Source organism: Ictidomys tridecemlineatus, chromosome 4 (assembly GCF_052094955.1).
Source record: "Ictidomys tridecemlineatus isolate mIctTri1 chromosome 4, mIctTri1.hap1, whole genome shotgun sequence".
Classification (NCBI taxonomy): Eukaryota; Metazoa; Chordata; class Mammalia; order Rodentia; family Sciuridae; genus Ictidomys; species Ictidomys tridecemlineatus.
The window spans coordinates 63,517,169-63,536,566 of record NC_135480.1 but is presented as its reverse complement, the minus strand read 5'-3'; the positions used below and the strand labels follow the sequence as shown (position 1 = coordinate 63,536,566).

The window sequence follows — 19,398 nt, the reverse complement described above, 5'->3', positions numbered from 1 at the left end:
ACTGCAAAGCTGGGAACCTACAGGCCCAGGGGTGAGGGTGGACATGGAGTGGTGACCCCAGAGAAGGAACTGGTCTAAAGGGTCAGGTCCCTGCTGGGCTGGAGGTGGGGGTGCCGGGGAAACAAGTCTGCTCACCCCCAGGGGGCTCCAGCCCTATGCCAACTGACCCACCAGTAAGGACTCCCCTGGCCTCTGTCATCTTTGTCTCCACCACTAAACCTTGGGCTCCCCCATCCCGAGCCCCATCCATTCACTGGGTGCCTGGGAGCTCAGGGAACGTGCGTTGGTCACTCCACCTGTGATCGTCTAGACAGGCCGGGGGGCGGGGGGGTGGTTAGTGTATGAATTCCAGGAACTAAACCTCCATTCCGCCTCTGCCCACCCCCTGCAGTGAAGCACCCCCTGCCATGGGAGGAACAGAGCTGAGTGACAGCCTATTAAATCTATTAAATAAAACAAGTGTGACCTTCCCACCTTGAAAAACATACCTTCATTATGTAAATTGAACCACATGCATAAAGGTATAGTGTTTTTGATGTTTGTTGTACTAGGAATTGAACCAAGGGGCACTTAACCACTGAGCCACATCCCCAGCCCTTTTTTAGATATTTTATTTAGAAATAGGGTCACACTAAGTTGCTTAGGGCCTTGCTAAGTTGCTGAGCCTGGCCTTGAACTCAAAATCCTCCTGCCTCGGCCTTCTGAAGTGACAAAATATCAAGGATGTCTGAAGTTATTGTTGCCCAACTCTGCTTGGCTTATTGATGGGCTGGGATTATTTGGATAAATATTAACACTTATGATTTATGATTATTTATTTTATAACATGTATTATCTTCATTTTATCAAAATCACTAATTTTGGGCTGGGGATGTGGCTCAAGCGGTAGCGCGCTCGCCTGGCATGCGTGCGACCAGGGTTCGATCCTCAGCACCACATACCAACAAAGATGTTGTGTCCGCCGAGAACTGAAAAATAAATATTAAAAAAATTCTCTCTCTCTCTCCTCTCTCACTCTCTCTTTAAAAAAAAAAATCACTAATTTTATTGTTATAATCAAGATTTTCCTATTATTTGCGCTCTATTAATTACAATAACCTAAAGGGCTTAGAAGTAAAATATGATTATATTTCGAAGTATCTAAAGTTGAGGGCCAGTGGTGGAGCTTAGTGGCAGAATACTTGCCTAACATGCCACAAGGCCCTGGGGTCCATCACCAGCACCAAAATTAATGTGTAGAATTTGAACGTATGTCCAATCCAATGTAAACACAGGAACATTTATTTAAATTTTCAAAACTTGTTTTTATAATATCTGTTAAAATTAAAACAATGTACATCAATTGACATCAGGTTTTAAATAAAATTATTTAGAGATGAAATACCAATTCAAAAACTTTATTAAAATGAGACTATTCAGGGCTGGGGATGTGGCTCAGTTGGTAGAGTGTTTGCCTTGCATGCAGAAGGCCCTGGGTTCAATCCCCAGCATCACACACACAAAAAAAGAGAGAGAGACTATTCATAGTTGTGTTCAATGTCCATCTCATTGCCAAACTAAAGAACTAGTATCACGTTTTATGTTATGTTGGAACAATAGGAATTGTTAAATACTGTTAAAAGATTCCTCAGCCAACACGTTCGTTTTTTTGTGAATACCACACTAATTCATGAGTACTTTCAGAACCACAAAATGGAACAGGAAGAAATGCCAAAAAAAAAAAAAAAAAAAAAAAAAGGATGCTCAGCATTACTGGAAAACTGATACTTGGTTATGCAAGAAGCTACTGCACGTCGCTGTCAGAGAGACAGGAGTTGACAAGTTAATTTGTCTTCCCTCTGACTCTTTTTCCCCTCCGTGCACCTCCACCTTCCCTCACCTCCGAGGCAGCATCCACCCCCCTCAGCAAATGACCTTCCTGGCATCTGGACAGAATCACCTTTTGTTGTTCAGGTTCAAGAAATGGAGAAGAGTTCGGCTGGGGCCTGAGTGGTGTCAGGAAAGCAAATGTTTAGGATTACAGGTCACGTGGGTGTCGCGTGACAGGACTCCTGTGTGCGTTCTTTAGACGTGTGTGCCTTTGTGACCTGTGGGGCTGGTTGGGGGGCTCCTTTCCCCATCTAAGGGTGGTCTAGGGAGTGGGTCTTCTGGCCAGTGAGAAACCCTCTGTCATACAACTAGCACCAGATAAAAGATGGGTCCTGTGCTGCCGCTAGAGTTGAGGTGTCTTTATTCAGCCATTTCATTCAGGTGTGTTTGTTCATTCATATAAACAACCTGCACCAATGCTCTTGCACCAGTGCTTCATCTCTTTGTAGAACGCCAGGCCACAGGAGGCTTTTAGTGCAGCCCATGATCCTACAGAGGTTCGGAGAAGGGCACTGATACGCCTGAGATCACTACCAGGCCACAGCAGGAAAGTCCCCAGGCCAGGTGTCCCGAAGCAGAGGGTGCAGGCCACGTTTGAGTTTCTGGTAAAATCTGAACAGGTCTTGCTGTGTCCCATCAGCTTTCCTTCTTTCATCAACTTCTACTTCCTGTCCCAGGGTCCTAGGGCCATCCTGCAGGGGTGGGGGGTTTCAGCTTAAAGGGCCACTTCCTGTTTGGGGCCAAGCACTTCCTTCAAGTGACTCACAGGCTCCCATTGGCCCTGTGCTGGGGAGTCAAGGTTGGGATGGAGCCAGGCCTCAGCATGACACTCTGTGACTGGACCCCAGCTAGGTGACCCTGAGACTGAGCCCTGACCCAGGCTGGAGGTAGGAGACGGGAAATGGAAGACAGAGATTGGATCGTTCTGCGTCACCCAGCCTGTGCGCAGGGGCTCTCACAGGTGGGGCTGACAGCAGAGCTGGTACCACTCAGGGAGACTCGGTGATACTTTCTCTTCCTTACAGGACGGTGAGGTGTGACAGAAAGAGCACCGGGCCAGGAGACATGGACATCAACCCTGCCCTTCTCTGGGCTTCAGTGTCCATGTCTGTCTATCCAATGGGTGTAGGACTTGCGGCTGTGACATTTTTGTGCAGCTTGATGCGGCAGGGTTTACATTAAGACATTTGGGTGTAAGCCAGGCCTGATGGCACGCAGCTAGAATCTCAGCTACTCAGGAGGCTGAGGCAAGAGGAGACCAAGTTCAATAGCCCTGAAAATGTAGGGAGACCCTGTCTCAACATAAGAAATCAAAAGGGCTGGGGAGGTAGCCCAGCAGTAGAACATCCCTGGGTTCAATCCCCAGTACAAAAGAAAGAGAGAGACAAGAGACAGAAAGAGAGATTTGGATTTGAATTCTAACTTCACCACCTTGTGAAGTCTGCCTACCTCTAAGAACCTCTGCTTTAAAATTTAAGTAAACTTTAAGTGTTTCACACGTTAGCTAATTTAATCCTCACATCAGCCCCATGGAGTAGGTTTATTATTACTATTTTGTACATAAGGAGATTGATGCAGAGGGGTGAAGTAACTTGCTCAAGTTCACACTATGAAAGTCAAGATTCTAACTTGGGCAGTGTGGCCCCCAGAATCATGCTCTCAATAATATCTTCACTGCTTAATTGTGGTCTGTGGACCTGCAGAATTGGTATCATCTGGGAGCGCGTCAGAAATGGAGACTCTCAGGTCCCAGCCTGGAACTACTGAGTCAGACTGCAGCTTAGCAAGATCCCCGGTGGTTTGTGTGCACACTGAAGTTTGAGAAGCCATAGTCCATTTATATTCTCCTGTCACTTAGGCCTTAGGATCATTGTGGGAATAAAGGAAACAAGTGTGTTTTCGTAAATGAAGTGTAGGGATTCCAGGCATGGTGGAAAACCTGGCCACTGGAGGTGCAGAGGTAGGGCTAAGGTGCTCTGGGGTCTGTCTAAGCTGTTTCTGAGCCCAACTTTGGGTGCCTGGTATGAAGCTAAGTCAGAAGTGTGCTTTTTGCTTCCAGAGTCTGATTGGGTTGGGGAAAGTTCTCATGTTGACGCAGGCCCAGGGCTGGGCACTAGGCTGAGACACCATGGCCCTGGGTCCCATCCCTGGCTCTGCTTCTGCCTCTCTGGGTAACATAGGAAGGCCTTGGCTTTGCCAGTTTCAGTGTCCCCAAATAGGCAAAGTAGCAGCACCTCTGAAGCCTGCAGTGCTGACCCCAAGCCCCTTCCCCTCCCCTCTTCTCCCCATGTCCTGAGACTACCATCTCTCCCTGCAGTTCCTGGGCAGGGGGCTGCCCTGCTGGCTTTGGGAGCTCAGGGAGGGGGGAGGTGATGCATGAGTCACTCAGGCACATAATTGCGGTGCCCCAGATCCCGCCTCCAGCCCACCGGCCCTCCCCGCTTCGGCTGCTTTGGAAGAACAGCTGGTCTGGCAGCTACCTCAGAGAAGCAGGTCTCTGGCAGCAGAAGAGGGCCTCTGCCCCCAGGGTGGCTGGGCTTTGGGTCCTGCTTCTGTGGGCCCTGCAGAGGGGCACAGGTGGTTTGAGAAGCGTGCTGTCTGGATTTGGGGTTGGTTGGTTTGTGGGCAGCATGTGTGGAAAAAGAATTGCATGCTCCAGGTTCCCATGGGCCAGGACTAGATAAGCCACCAGATTCATGGCTTCCCCAGGGCAGGGACCAGCGTGACCTATCACTGGACTCTACATCTACATCTAGGCTAGGGGCTCCTTAAGGGCAGGGTGTGGAGGGTAGAAGGCAGGGCAGAGTGATGAAGGATCTCACTGTTTTCGTCCCCTTGTCCCCTTAGGTGTTCCAGTGAAGTGACATCTCCACCTCCGTGGACAGGACACCCTCAGGAGCTCAGCTAGCAGCCACTGGTATGTCTTTTGGGTAAAGAAAAAAGAAATGAAGGAAGAAGAGAGAAAGGAGGTGGAAACCGGCCGCAGAGAGTAGCCCCCTGGCTTCTATGGGATGCCTGCCTCTCCTGAAGGGGAAGAACAGTTATGGAAGAACAAGAGGAGCGGGAACTATGGACCCATTTTATAAGACCCACAGCTCTGGGTGGGGGTCTCTTGCTTGGGACAATGCCTGTGTACCAGGCACTTGTCTAAGGGCTTTCTGTGTAATAGTTCATTTAGTCCTTAAAAAAGCCCACAGGGTTGGTGTCATGATGCCCCATTATAAAAGAGGAAAGTGAGGCAGAGCGGTGTAAGGGTTTGCTCATTTAGGCACGTGGTAGAGCCAGGTGAGTCTCCTTCCCAGCTGGATGGTCTGTTCAAAGCCCTGGGATTCGCTGCCTCTCTGGAGTCAAGTGGTAACTAAATTTCTTTGACCTCCAATTTGGGGTTTAATGGGTTCCTAATTCCAGGGAAGGTTTGTGTTTTAAGAGAGAATTTAAATTTAATTTAGAACCCTAAAGAAAACAGTGCTTCAGCCAAAGGAATGAATGGCAAGTGGTAGCACTGGAGGCCCTGAGTCTTGGAATTGGCTGGGACCTTCAAGGTGGGCTGGCCAGCTCCTGGGATTTTCTTCTTCAGCACTTGAGTAAGGTTGGTTTTCTCTGGTTCACCGAAGAAAGAAGTCATTTGAAAGAGGTGAAGAAAAATTTAGATTCTGGGTCCTGAGACATGCCCAGAAGCAGAGACTTCTGCTTTTTGCAGAATACTGTGAAGAATAGCAGTGTTAATGACAGGGATGAAATTAGGATCCTATGCTAAACCTGAGGTCATTTGCACTAGATCTGGTGCAGAAATGTACAGATATCAGAGGTTTAAGAAAAATTTGTGGGAGAAAAGTACCTGAGACTTTTTTTAGTAACTTATTTTTTTTTCTCCTGTAAATTGGAAAAAGCCTAATTATTATTCAAAGGCGGACTTCAGCTCAGGCTCAGGAGTGGTTCTGCAGTCGTGTGGTTTACACAGCTCTGATTAATTCCTTCTTTCCTTCCTTTGCATGTTTCACCAGGTTTTCTAACCGTCAAGCACATAGGCACCTCCTTGGTGCTAGGCCCAATGCAGGGGACACAGACCCCCTATTCCAGACTCCTCTAGCAGAAAGTGGACCGGGGACAGGGTGGGGGGTGGCAGGGGTATCTTTTGTCCCCATCACTGGGCACAGGGCAACAGACACTACAGGTCTTCAGAAAATCTTGGCCACCTTGAATAAGAAGCCTCAGCCTGGAAAAGCTCTGAGCCTGGGGGCAGGGCAGCCAGGGTGCCGATGATTACCAAGTGCTGAGGCCTGTGAGTGTTCTCAAGAGCTCTGTCAGATGATGAGTGCGGAGGGAGGACACCCTGGACCTCTGGGGGCAATCAGACTAAGCCTTGCACAGGGTCCATTAGTTCAGATGGACGAGATTTGGTTGGGGTTGGGGAGGGCTTTCCTGGCAGCTTGCCCAGCCTGGGCACAGGCGTGGAGGTGGGACAGCTGTGTAGCCTGGTGTCCTTGGAGCACAGACTAAGAGGAGGGCCAGCGGGAGGGCAGGCTGGAGAGGTAGGTGTCAGGGAAGGAAGTGAAAGGATTGCTTAGATGGTAGGACCTCCGTCCTGGGCCTGCTTGGGAAGCCTGTTTGTATAGCAACTCTGCTAGTTTACATAAGTAAATAAAATAAATCACTAGCCCCATCCTGCAGGGGTAAACACCAGGCAGAGACAAGGCCCTGGTGCAAGGCCCTGCTAGACTCAGCTTCCTCCTCCCCTTCCCCATTGGGAGGGGGCCCCCCTTCTCCTGGGCCCAGGGAGAAGCATCAGAAAAAGTCACCTCAGGCCCTATGACTGAGGCTCCTGGGGAAGGCCCCTGGAATCAACTGGAGGGGTGGAGGATGGTGAGTCTGCTCCCTAGACCCTGGGGCTCCCCATGAGGCCTGAGCGAGAACTTAGGCCTGTTTGCTGGCTCCACCTGGACCAGGGGGAACCCGTCAGTGCCAGTGGGGGAGGTGGGCAGGAGGCCTCCCTACAGTCCTGGAGGCTTAGAGAGAACCTAGAGGTCCTGCAGAGCTTTGCTGGGAGTGCACACACCTGTGGCCCCACTGGAAGGCTGGGGCCACCACCAGGGAGAGGAGGCTAGAGAGAATGGCTCTAGGACTTTGTTTAGGCTGACATTTTATGGCTTAATAGTCTTGAGACCCCAACTGGATTATTCCAGGGTTTCTTGAGAGTACGGTCTTGGGTGATGTAATTCTAAAACTGGTTTGGGGCGCTTGGGAGTTTGAGCTCTGAGATGCTCAGCTCTGCTCTCTGTGAGGTCAGGTCATTCTTGATGACTACTCAGCCGAAGCTGACTGGAATCAGAGAGGTCTGAGCCTGGCCTCTGCCCAGGTGTGTCCCACACATGCAGGTCTGTGTCCTAAGGGCCTTACCTAAGGGAGGGGCTCAGCAGACTTGGTCCTCAGCCTGGTCCTGGGTGAGTCCTGCCTCCAGCATCCTCTGCTTCCTTGTCTGTGAGTGAGGTGGGGATCTTGCTGATGGCCTGGGAGTTGGTGTGACACTTCAATGGCCGGACAGCTGTGGAAGCTCTTTGTAAACTGTAAGCACTGTGAGTGAGCTCGTGACTGTAGCCGCTGCTGCTACAGTGAGGCTGTCTCCCTGCCAGGAAGAGAGGTCCACATCTGATTGTCAGTGAACCCCTCAGCTCCAGGGGAGGCAGGAGGCCCCTGAAATTCACAGTAAGAGAGCAAAAGAGCTGGAGGGACAGGACAGATGGTCCCCTGAATGCACAGTTTCAGGGAGGACACCGCCCCTTCCTGCTGGGGGACCATTTCCTAGGGAGGCCAGCCAGGAGGGTGGGAGAACTAGAGAGCCACACAGGAGTAAGATCTGGTCTTCCTTGGCTTCCAGCCTTTCTCCCAGAGAAAGAGCAATCGAGGTCTCTTGGGACAGAAGTGTTGGGTAAATAGGAGGCCCTGACATCATTGTGTAAGATTCATAATGACCCTAATTATGGCATGATTGATTCTGAGCTCTGGCTCTCAGCTCTCAGAGTAACTTTCCCCCAAACAATGAGCAGGTGTGATGAGGGCGGGTCCCACCTGGCGGTTTCCCCTCCCAGCCCTTCTACCCTTAGCCTGGAATCCTCCTTCACTCCTCCTCCAGCCCTCCCCCCCCACCACCTCACTGCAGCTGCTTTGGATACTTAGACTCTCTTCCTATCCTAGGTCTGGCCACCTTCTCTGCCAAATTCATTAGAATCTACGGTTTTCTCTGAGGCGCAGAGTGGTGAAGGAACTTACCTAAGGTCACGCAGTGAGATGATGACAGCCTAGATGTCTTGATTAGAGCCATCAAACGATGCCGGCACTAGGAACATATGAAATTTCTAAGCGTGGCCAAAGAGCTAACCACAGAAGGCTGGAGAGCAGTAGTGTGGGCCTGGGATGGGTTAGCCCCATAGTTTTCCGGGTGGACTTTTTATCAACCCCAGGGAGAGGGGAGTCCCAGAATCAGTGCTATTCCCCAACCTCCAGCCCTGGCACTGGGGCCAAAGATTTATTTTGGAGGTTTGGGTTTGTGTTTTGGAAAATGGCCTGGTTGGTGAACTGTTTGGGGGGGGTGTCTTGCTGTCCTGGGTCCCTGGAGGGCAGCAAAGCCTACCAGCACCACTGCATGGAGCCCAGCCGGGGCCTAACTTGCTGGCCAGAGCTGGAGATCCTGCTCTAGGATCCCTGATCACTCCCTCTTGGCCTTTCAGGCTTACTCTGTACTGTCCCTGCACCTGGAGTGTCCTTCCTTCCTTCTGAGTTCTGCTTAGATCCCACCTTCTCCAGCAGTCTCCACGCATAGGCCAGTACTGCAACCCAAGGACACTCAGAGTTCTGGGGTCCAGAGGAGACCTGGCCCATCAGGGAAGGCTTCCAGGAGAGGGGCTCCCTGCCTTGAGGTGGGGGTTGAGGACAGGCAGAGGGGCTCCCACTGGCACACTGGGTGGGAACAAGGGTTGGATGATCAGCAACGAGGACCACACAGGGGCCCTAGCCATGCTCCCCAAGCTCTGTGTGAAGAAGTCTCTGTGGCCCTGACCCTGTGGCACTGAGGGGTTGTTCTAGGTGAAGTTGGGGTCATTACTGAGTATGTTTATCCAGGACCCCTTGGTAGAGGCCCTTGGGGGGCAGAATGAGCAGGCAGCTAACCTTGATGTGCACCCTCATTAAGCTTTGAACCAGGCCCCAGGAGGGCAATTCACTGCCAGGACTCCCAGTAATTTTGCCCTAGGAGCAGGAAGGACTGTGGGACATGTCCTTCTGTCCTTGAACACTCTCACCTCTCTGCCTTGTTCTTGGGGATGCGGAGGGAGCAGGTGGCTAATGGGTTTTAGAAACCATGCTGGAAAGGCCCTTGGGGATCTCTGGAGGTGTTCAAGGTCCCCATATATGGGTGGGACAGCAAAGGCCTGAGGCTTTGGGGGGTCACCCAGCCTGCAGGTCAACCCAGCCTGTGGGGACTGAGCTCAGCCTCAGACCTTTAGGCCTGGGGCTGGGCTGGGGTTGAGGCCCCAGGGAGGGGAGCCAAGGCCAGGGAGGAGGGAGGATTTCCTTTGCTTGCTTCCCTCCTCCCCCTGGGGTCCCCGGCAGGCTGCAGGAGAAGGTCAGGCCTCTACCTCCCCCAGCCCTGGCACCCCTCAGGGGTTTTCCTCTTTCCTCCTGGGTTCCTGGCCTCACTCCCTGCCTGAACATCCCCACTGCCAACCAAAACACTAAGCTCTGCCCTCTGAAGCGCAGTCCACTGTTCCACAGATGCTACAGCTGGCAGATGCGGAAGGGGGTGGAAATGTGGGTAGACCTCCCTCTGCTGGTGCCATGAGAAGTCTGCCCTTCAGAGTCACCGGAACTGGGTTCAAATCTTCCCTTCTCCATGATTAGCCCTTCGGCCTCAGGCAAATCACTTTTTGCACATACACACGTGTGCGTGTTTGTGTGTGTGTGTTATATATATGTGTGGTGTGTATGTGTGTGTGTGTGTATGAGAGAGAGAGAGAGATTAACTAATAGACTTTTTGTTTTATAGAAAAGTTCACTGGGAAGTACAGAGTTCCCAAGTACCCTCTTCCCCTCCCCCGACTCTCCTCTGCTTTCACATTTTGTATCCATGTGGTACATTTGCTTCAGTTGATACTGTTACGTCATTACTAGCCCAAGTCCATAGTTTACACTAGGGCTCACTTCCGTGTTGCACATTCCATGGGGTTTGACACATGTGTAAGGACACCTATTCTGGGTCATACAGAATAGCTTAACTGCCCTAAAACCCCCAGTTCAACCTACTTCTCCCTCCCTCCCCCTGAGCCCCTGGCAACCCCTGATCTTGCTGCCTCTGTGGCGTTGCCTTTTCTAGAATGTCATATAGTTAGAATCACACAGTATGTGGCCTTTACAGATTGGCTTCTGTCACTTAGCAATATGCTTCCGAATTTCCTCTGGGTCTTTTTGGGATTTGAGAGCTCATTTCTTTTTATCCTGGAATAACACTGCATTGTGTGGATGGGCCACAGCTGAGTCATCTATTCGCCCAAGCCCTTATTTTTGATCTCTAGGACAGGGCCACGGTCCTACACTTGGAAAGGTTGTCATCTGAAAGTAATACACACCAGCTTGATGCCCAGCAAGTCCCCCATCCTCCAGGTCCCCACCATACATCCCACGAGCGAGCGACAGCACAGCAAGCTGCAATCACTGTGATTGGCAGTAATGCCACTGTGCGGATGCTGGGTCCACCATTTTGGGAACACTTTTATTGAATGCTTAAAATCTGCTAAGAACTGGGAACACAGTGAATGTCCTTGTACCAGTTGAGGGTTTGGGTTGCAAACAACAGAAATAATTCAGAGGAATTTAAGCAGAAGATTTCCTTGGAAGGGAACAGAGCAATTCCTGGAATCTGAGGCCCTGGAGGCCACCAGCCAGGGTAGGAATGAAGGGGGCCCAGCTGTAGCCAAGGACCCCAGGCCATCGTCCTTTCTGGTACAGCGGCCATCAACCTCGCAGCACCTTCACACTAGAGCAGATAGGCTTCTGGTGACTTCCAGATCTGAGCACTTAAACAGTGTTACCCAGATAAAATCCACACACCATACAACTCACTTCTGAAGTGCACAATTCAGTGGGTTTTCGTGTATTCAAAGAGTTCTACAGCTGTCCCCACTATCTAATTGCAGAACATTTCCATCACTCTAAAAAGAAACTCCATACACCCGTTATCAGTCTCCCCACCCCCGTTCCTCCCTCACACTCCCGGCCCTGGCATTCACTAGTCTACTTTCTGTCTATATTTGCCTATTCTGGACTTTTCTGGAATCATATAATTTTAGCCCTTTATAACTAGCATCCTTCACTTGGCATAATGTTTTTAAGATTCCTTCAAGTTGTTCAGATTCATCAGGTTTGATTGCAGACTTAGGCACTTCCACGTGCCCCGCCCAAGGCTCAGAGAGAGCTGGTGGCCTGTCTGAGGGAGACCAGGTAGAACCCAGGCCCTCACACCTGGCCTGAAACTCTGTCTGCTCTCAGGAAAAACAGCAGGCAACAGGGTCCGGGAAAGTAAGGGCCTCACAGCCTGGCGGAGCTGGGATAAAGGTCAGGCACATTCTGGGATGTTGGGATGGCAGAGGACCCTGGATGTGGGGGCTCAGCCTCAACATCCTGCTTTGGCTGCATGTGGGCATTGGCTGCCTCTCAGGCGTGACTCTGGGAAAGGTCTTTCCCTGTGCAAACAGGAGACCACGGAAGTTCAGGGCAGGGGCCAGAAATTCAGACAGAAAACAGGACTTTGTGCTGGGGAGGGGCTTTCTTTTGTCCCACAGCCAGCAGGAGCTATTGGCAAGGGATTTCTCAGGAACTTGGCTGGTATCAGCAGTCCTGGGAGGTGGCTTTGAGAGATCTGTTGATGCTAAGGAATGTCATTAGCCTGGCAGGAAGGGGAGGTGTGTTGATGGCTGGGGACGGGTGGGAAGCGTGCTGACTCCGAGAGCTTGTTTGAGTGTCTGCTGCCCAGTGTCTGAACTGCACATCTGTGAGCAGAATTTCTGGGTCCTCCCTGAAGCAGAATCCAGGGAGCCCTTAGTGTCTTCTCACGGCCCTGTGCTAGTCACTGGGGACATGGGATAACCAGGCCATCCCATGGAGGAGACAGGCGTGTCAATGGTGTCTATCTGGTGTGCCCAGGTAAGAGTGGGGGGATATGCAGGGCTATGGGAGGGCTCTCACCAAGCTGGGGCTCAGGAGAAACTCCCCCCAGAGGAAGAGATATCTGTGCTGAGACTCAAAGGATCAGGAAGAGGTAACTAGACAAGGGACTGAAAGCTCTGGAGAGGCCAGGCAGGAGGAGCGGCAGGGGCCAGATCCTGGTCACGTGCGTGGCTGGTGAAAAAGTTCACTCTGGTTTCAGCAGGGAGGTCCTAATGGAGGTACAGGGCCCACTCCAGGGACACCAGGGGAAAGAAGAGGCCTGAACCAGGGGAGTGGCTGAGGATGGTGAGAAGAGGGCCCGGAGGGGTGTGAGAAGCCGGCTGGGGATGGCGAGGAAGTCACTGCGCAGAGTGGGTCTGCAGGAGCCTGGGTGTCACTCTCGGAAACAGCCACTGGCCATCTCCATCAGAGGCGGAGACCGGGTGACCTTGGCAGGGTCTGATAACTGCAGCTGTGGGAGTGGACGAGCTGTCCCTGCTGGGAGGACACACAGAGGAAAGAGGGGAGGTCTGTCTCCCAGGGGAGTCCCACCAGCATGGCAGGACGCACACCCACTCGGGGGAGAGAAGAGTCACCCCAGCAGTCATCCGCTGAGCCCTGGGCCAAGGCGAGATGTGTGCTGTTCCATTTCCCTCTTTTGCAAATTGAAGGGGAATTTCCATTCCCAGGTGGGTTGCAAGGAGGTGACTGGGAAGGGGCAGCAGAGGACCTGTGGGCATCAGGCCCATGGTCAGGGATGCTGGGAAAGGACTGGGGACATGGCTGTGGGTTCCTGCTCCCAGAACGCCACTTGCAGAGCTTTGGTCACTGCTGTGCTACTCAGACTCCTTTCTGCCTACCCCTATGTGTTTCTCCAACAAAGCCAAGGCAAAGGCAGTCATCCCTACCCCATGCTGCCCCCAGGCCCTGGGCTCAGGGAAGTCTCCACAGCAGCACCATATTCCACATGCCTCTCCAAGAGCCCCTGGGACAGAGGCTGCATCAGACAATTCCCAGCAATTAAGAGGCTCATGGTCGTTCAGTATTCCCAGCAAAAGCTCTAATGCATCTTCCCCTGGGGACCGGAGGCTGTAATCCCTAGGTTGAGGTTAGCATTGGTGGTGGGGTTGGGGGTGGGAGGAGGAGATAGGCAGAGGCCCTGGAGAGGCCCAGAGGAAGAAGTAGTGAGTAGGCCCAAAGCCCAGTGTTCCCCAAGGGGCACCCGGCGGCAGGCACTTGGAGACAGGCATCTTAGGAGCTCTTCTCAGCTCGGCCCTTCCTCAGAAAGCAGGCCCTGACCTTCCCTGCACACATCAAGTGTCCACAGCCCCTCTCTCCCCCACCACGTGCCTGCCGCCTGTGGCACTTACAGCGCTGGCCCAGGAGCAGTGGAGCCTGGTGCAGGAGTCTGCAAACGTTCCCAGCGAAGGGCCAGACAGTGAGTATTTTGGGCTTTGCCGGCCATATGGTCTCTGTGGCAACAACTTAACTCTGCAGTTATAGTTAAAGCAGCCACAGACAATAATCCATAAATGACTGAGTGTGGCTGTGTCCAATAAAGCTTTATTTATGGACACTGAAATTTGACTTTCATCTAATTTTCATGTCTCACAAGATATTCTTGTTTGATTTTGTTCCCCAACTATTTAAAAATGTAAAAACCATTCTTAGGGGGCTGGGGATATGGCTCAGTAGTGGAGCCTAGCACATGTGAGACACTGGGTTGGATCCTCAGCACCACATAAAAATAAATGAATAAAGATACTGTGTCTAGCCACAACTAAAACAATATTTTAAAAATAATTAGAAATAAAACATTCTTAGCTTTCGAGCTGTATAAAACAAGGCAGCAGGTGGGGTTTGGTGGCCTCTGGGTTAGTTTGCTAACCCCAGGTTTAATGAAAGGCCCTTGTAGCCAGACTGCCTGGGTGTGAGTTCTGGGCTCTGCTGTGTGACCTTTGATAAGTAGCTAAATCTTTCTGTGCTTCAGATTTCTCAACTGTAAAATGAGGATGGCAATGATAATATTTTGGGAACATAAACTGGTGGTGCCACTATGAAGAGTAGTTTGGCACTTCCTCAAAATGTTAAATGTAAGCCAGGCACACAGATGCATGCCTACAATTCCAGTGACTCAGGAGGCTCAGTCAGGAGGATTTTCAGTTTAGGGCCAGCCTCAGCAACTTAAATTATATATCAAATTTTTTTAAAAAGCACTGGGGATGTAGCTCAGAGGTAAAACACCCTGGAGTTCAATCCCCAGTACAAAAAAAAAAAAAAAAGTTAAACCTAAGATTTATCATCTGACCCAGGACCCAGCTAATCTATCCCTAATCTATTTCTAAAGAGAAATGAGAACATATATCTACACAAAACCACATTCATGGCAATGTTATTTATAGCAACCAAAAAGCAGTGACAAACCAAGTTGTCCATCTGCTGATTAAAAAAGAATAACAAATGTGGGCTATTGTTGTGGCTCAGCGATAGAGTGCTCGTCTCGCACATACGGGACCCTGGGTTCGATCCTCAGCACCACATAAAGATAAATAAGTGAAATAAAGGTATTGTGTCCAACTACAACAAAGAAATAAATATTAAAAAAGAATAACAAAATTTGAAATATCCATACATTTGAATATTATTCAGCCATAAAAAGGAATGACGTTGTGACCCATGCTACAACCTGGATGAACCTTGAAAACATCACACGAAGTGAGCCACACATGAAAGGTTACATGTTACATGAATCTGTCTGAAGTCTCTAGAATAGGCAAGTTCATGGAAGGCAAAGTAGTTACAGGGTCCAGAGGTGAGCTGGGGTAAGTAGGGGGACCTGACTACTAATAGGTTTGCGGCTTGATGGCGATGATGGAAGTGTTTTGGAATTGGGTGGTGGGATGGTTGCACAATTTTGTGACTATAGGAAAAATTGAAGGTGACCAACACAGACTTGTACAATGTGAAAGGGTGGCTCTTACAGCATGTGAATTCTATCTCACTAAAGAAACAGCGATGAGGGCTGGCTGTGGCTCTGAGGTAGAGCACCCGCCTGGCATGTGTGAGGCACTGGGTGCATCCTCAGCACCAGAGAAAAATAAAATATATTGTGTCCACCTATAACTAAAAAATAAATATTAAAAAAAGAAAAAAAAAACAGCAATGATACTTCCTTCTTAGGATTGCTGATTGCGCTAACACAGGGCAGCCTCCTGGAACAGCACCTGGCTGTACCTTCACGGGTCCTGGAAGGGCCCTGAATGGCCACCGGGCCTGTCCTCTACCCACTGTCTCCCTGGCCTAAGACAGGGCCTGGATCAGAATATATGGCTTGGAATTCTGAAGTCTCACAGACCAGGGGTGGAACTGTCAATAACAACTGCCACATGATGGTTGAGACTTGGGATGAGGTGCCTCAAGCCAATTTCACTGGTCACACTTGACCAACACTGGCCTCCAGAAGCCAAGACCCCTTCAGGTATCCCCGGGGTGCCAAGCAGGCTGGGGCAGTAGCAGTTCAGCTCTCAATTTGCCATTGCAGCGCACGGTGGTGCACACCTGGAATCCCAGCTGCTTGGGAGGTTGAGGCAGGAGGATTGAGAGTTCAAGGCCAGCCTCAGCAACTTAGCAAGGCCCTAAGCAACTCAGTGAGACTCTGTTGTCTCTAAATAAAGTACAAAAAAGGGCTGAGGATATGGCTCAGCGGTTAAGTGCCCTGGGTTCAATCCCCAGTACCAAAAAAAAAAAAACAAAAAAAACCGTTCCATTGCTCCACCAGCCTCCCACAGGCCCTGCCAGGCTGGGCCCCTGGGCCTGGAGAATGAACACCTTGGGGCACTAGAGCAGATTCCTACATTCACCATACCCAGGTGTAACTGCAGGCCAGGCATTCCCCTTTTACTTTCTGAGCCTCATCTGTTCAACTGTCAAATGGGTTTAGGACACTACCTGCCACTTCAGCTTATTGTGACAACCAGGTGGAACAGTGGATGTACACAGGGCCTGCTGTATTTTAGTGTTCAGTGCATGTCAGCTGTTATGATAATGTATTTGAGAGTGTTTATTTTGAAAGTCTACTATTGCTAGGCACAGTTCCAGTTACGGGGGCTAGAGCAGGGAATAAAATAGACACAAATCCTGCCTTCATGAAACTTATAATGGGGTAGGCAGACAAGAAACAAAATAAGCAAGGAAATTTAAGAATATGGTTGCTCCGGGTGTGGTGGTGCACGTCTGTCACCCCAGCCCCTATGGGGGAGGCTGATGCAGGAGGATTGTAAATTTGAGGCCAGCCTCAAACAACTTAGCCAGGCCCTAAGCAACTTAGTGTTTTAAAATTTAAAAAGTAAAGAGGGCTGGGACGGGGCTTAGTGGTAAAGCAGCCTGGGTTCAATCCCTGGTGCAAAAAAAAAAAATGATTGAGAAAGTAAAACAGAGAATGTGGGAGGGAGCTTAGGGAATACAGGAAGAGGTTCCAGTTCTGTAGCAAGTCATCTGGGGAAGTCTCACTGAAAGAAGACATTTGACCAAAACCTTTAGAGAGGAAGGGAAAGAGGAAGCCACACGGGTTTGCAGGTTTCTAAGGGCAGAGCCTCCCAGGCAGAGGAAAGAGCAGCATGCTGGGCAAGGGTGCAGGACACGGGAGGGGTCGGCAGGAGAAGGAGGAGGCAGGATGGGGTCATGAGTGGATGGCAGGGACAGGTTTGGGGACCTGACTCCAGGCGGACAGGACCCACTTCAGGGCTTGACCAGAGGCTGCCCACCCCCCCCCACCTCGGCTATGACGACGCTGCCAGTGTTGAGCCCATCTCCTCAGCCCAGCCTCACAGCCCTGTGCTTCCTCCCACAGGACCGCCGGGGCCTCCATGGGTGCTTGAGGGCTGGGCGCCAGGGCGGCGGGCACGAGCATGGTGAGACACCAGCCGCTGCAGTACTACGAGCCCCAGCTGTGCCTCTCCTGCCTCACCGGCATCTACGGCTGCCGCTGGAAGCGCTACCAGCGCTCTCATGATGACACCACACCGGTGAGCCACCCTGGGACGCCATGAGAGGGACCCAGCCAGCCCAGGACCCAGGGAGATGGGGCGTTCGCTGTCTCTCTCCTGGGGGGCTCTGGACAGGTCAATGACCTTTCTGGGTTTGTTTCTTCCTCTGTGAATTGGGCTTGTAGTAATTCCTGAACCCACCTGTCCAGGTGAACCGGCAGGTGCTCAGCTGCCCTGATGTGGCTAGTTGTTAACTTTCCTCTGATGGCATGGGGGCTGGGCTGCTCCCGAGGTCTGGGAAGGAAGGCTCTACAGAGGGCAAAGTCACCCCAAGAGAAAAAGTTCCCAGCTTGGAGCCCTGGCAGGTCTAGAAGTGGGCAGTGGCAGGAGGCTGAGGAGGTGGGCCCAGCCATTCCGGAGCCTGGGAGCTGCCAGGGCCGGGGTCTGGCACCAGGGCCCAGTCACCTGAGCCCCTGGCCTGCTAGATCTGGCAGCAGGTGCTGAGCCAGATAAAGAAGGCCCCCTCAGTGCCAGGCTTCCCAGGCTAGACCCCTCGCTCCTGTCCCAGGGGCGCTATCAGCGGGTGGATCTGGTTTCTTCTCTGAAGGAACCCAATTCCTGTGTGGTGTTTATCTAAAAGCTTTGCTGCCTGGAGAACAGCTCTCCTCCTCCCTCCTGCCTGTCTGAACAAAGAAGCCAGCCTGGTAATTCAGGCAGCCCCAGGCAAGCCTCAGTGCCTAGGCACGCTGCCGCCCAGGTCGGAGGCTAAGTCAGCGGGCTGTCTGGAGGCAGAGGTCAGGCTATCTCGTCTGCTCTCTTCTGCTTATGCTGGTAAGGGACACTGAGACAGGAGTCTGGGTTCGTAACTCCCAATCCATGAAAAGCAAGGGACCACCAGAGTAGCCACCAGGACAGGTTCCTTGCCCATGTCCCCATTCCCAGGACAGAGAAGACAACGTGGCCAGACCAAGGCAACAGAGAGGCTGAGGCCTGTTCAGGGCCTCACAGCAGGCCCCTGCAGTCCTAGGACCGGAGCCCCCGCACCCCCCTCCAGGCCCCAGCCTAGGAGGCCTTTCCCCCCTGAGCTGCCTCACCTGGGAACTAGAGGTGACAACACCCTGCTCATGGCCAGCAATGGGAGATGAGGGATGGGGAGCGACTGGCTCTGGGCAGCGCTGTGCCGACACACACCGTCTCTGTTCCTCTCAGCAGGCCTGTGAAACAAGCCAGGGAGGGAATGACTAGACCAGAGTCCCCCAGCCCCACTGCCAGGAAGAGCCCAGCACCGGCCCCAGGGGTTGATCCGACAGCTATGGAGATGGGGGTGGAAAGACAGCCAGGGCAACCCCGAGGCAGAGGACGGCTGAGCTCCAAGCCCCTTGGCCACCAGTGCAGTCCTGGAGGGAAGTGCTCTCCCAGGACATGGTGTGCCCCTTGGTGGCCCAGGCCAGCCTATCTGGACTCAGAACATGGTGGGTCTTGGATGTGGCTGGCACAGGGTTCTGGGTGGAGGAAGGGGCTCGAGGCTGCTCATGGGAGCTGGAGTGGGGCAGGCTCTGGGGATCCAGGGACAGGGCCAAGGCTGAAGGAGCCACAGGAAGCCCAGGCCAGGCTGGCACAGTGACAGGAGGTGCAGAGTAGGGGCTCCGTGGATTTTGCTGACCGTATGGAGGCCTCTGTGACCTGGGAAGTGCTGGGAAGGGAGAGGAGAACTGCCTGAGGAGAAGAGCCTCCATGAGCACATGCACCTTCCCCTCCTGGGGAGCCCAGTGCCTTGAGGATGTGTGTCTGAGTGAAGGCTCAAGGGAAGGAGAGGACAGGGGGAGCTGGGCAGTGGTGCACCTCTGTCATCCCAGCAGCTTGGGAGGCTGAGGCAGGAGGATTGTAAGTTCAAAGCCAGCCTCAGCAACGCCAGGCCCTAAGCAACTCAGTGAGACCCTGTCCCTAAATAAAATACAAAATAGGGCTGGGGATGCGGCTCAGTGGTCGAGTGCCCCTGAGTTCAATCCCTGGTGCCCCCAAATAAAGAAGATGGGGAATAGCAGGGGAGCGAGGAGTTGCCTGAGGAGCCCTGGGACATGTGGGGAGTGTCCTCTGCTGCCAGGCTGGGACCCTCGGCATGGCCTGCGTCCTGCAGGGGTGCCCCGTGGAGCCAGGTGGAGCCCTCTGCATCCTTCCCGCCGGCCCCAGGCCCCGCTGTCCCTCCTCCTCAAGCTCTGCTCATGCTGCCCCTTCCCAGGACACACACTGGACAAATACAGAAACAGGAAATGGGGGACCTCAGAGGTGAAGTGACCTCCTCTCCCGCCCCCTGCGCAGGGAGCATGGAGCAGCCTTGGCAGCAGGAGGC

The 19,398-nt window shown here is 52.2% G+C and overlaps 1 protein-coding gene and 1 non-coding gene across 8 annotated transcripts in view; both read left to right on the top strand.

Moving 5' to 3' along the window:
• Gdpd5 (glycerophosphodiester phosphodiesterase domain containing 5) overlaps positions 1-19,398 on the top strand; it is an 81,175-nt gene that overhangs the window by 24,586 nt on the left and 37,191 nt on the right. For 6 of the 7 annotated variants that reach the window (XM_078046684.1, XM_078046685.1, XM_078046689.1 and 3 more), the window contains 2 exons: positions 4,717-4,786; positions 16,913-17,087. In XM_078046684.1, coding sequence (XP_077902810.1) covers positions 16,971-17,087 — 117 coding nt within the window. In that variant the 5' untranslated portion in view covers positions 4,717-4,786; positions 16,913-16,970. Of the gene's footprint in view, positions 1-4,716; positions 4,787-11,878; positions 12,061-16,912; positions 17,088-19,398 lie in introns of those variants that run through there. The other variant, XM_078046686.1, reaches the window with a different exon arrangement.
• On the top strand, positions 1,424-1,497 carry Trnaa-ugc (transfer RNA alanine (anticodon UGC)). The gene has a single exon. It is a non-coding gene; the product is annotated as a tRNA-Ala (tRNA).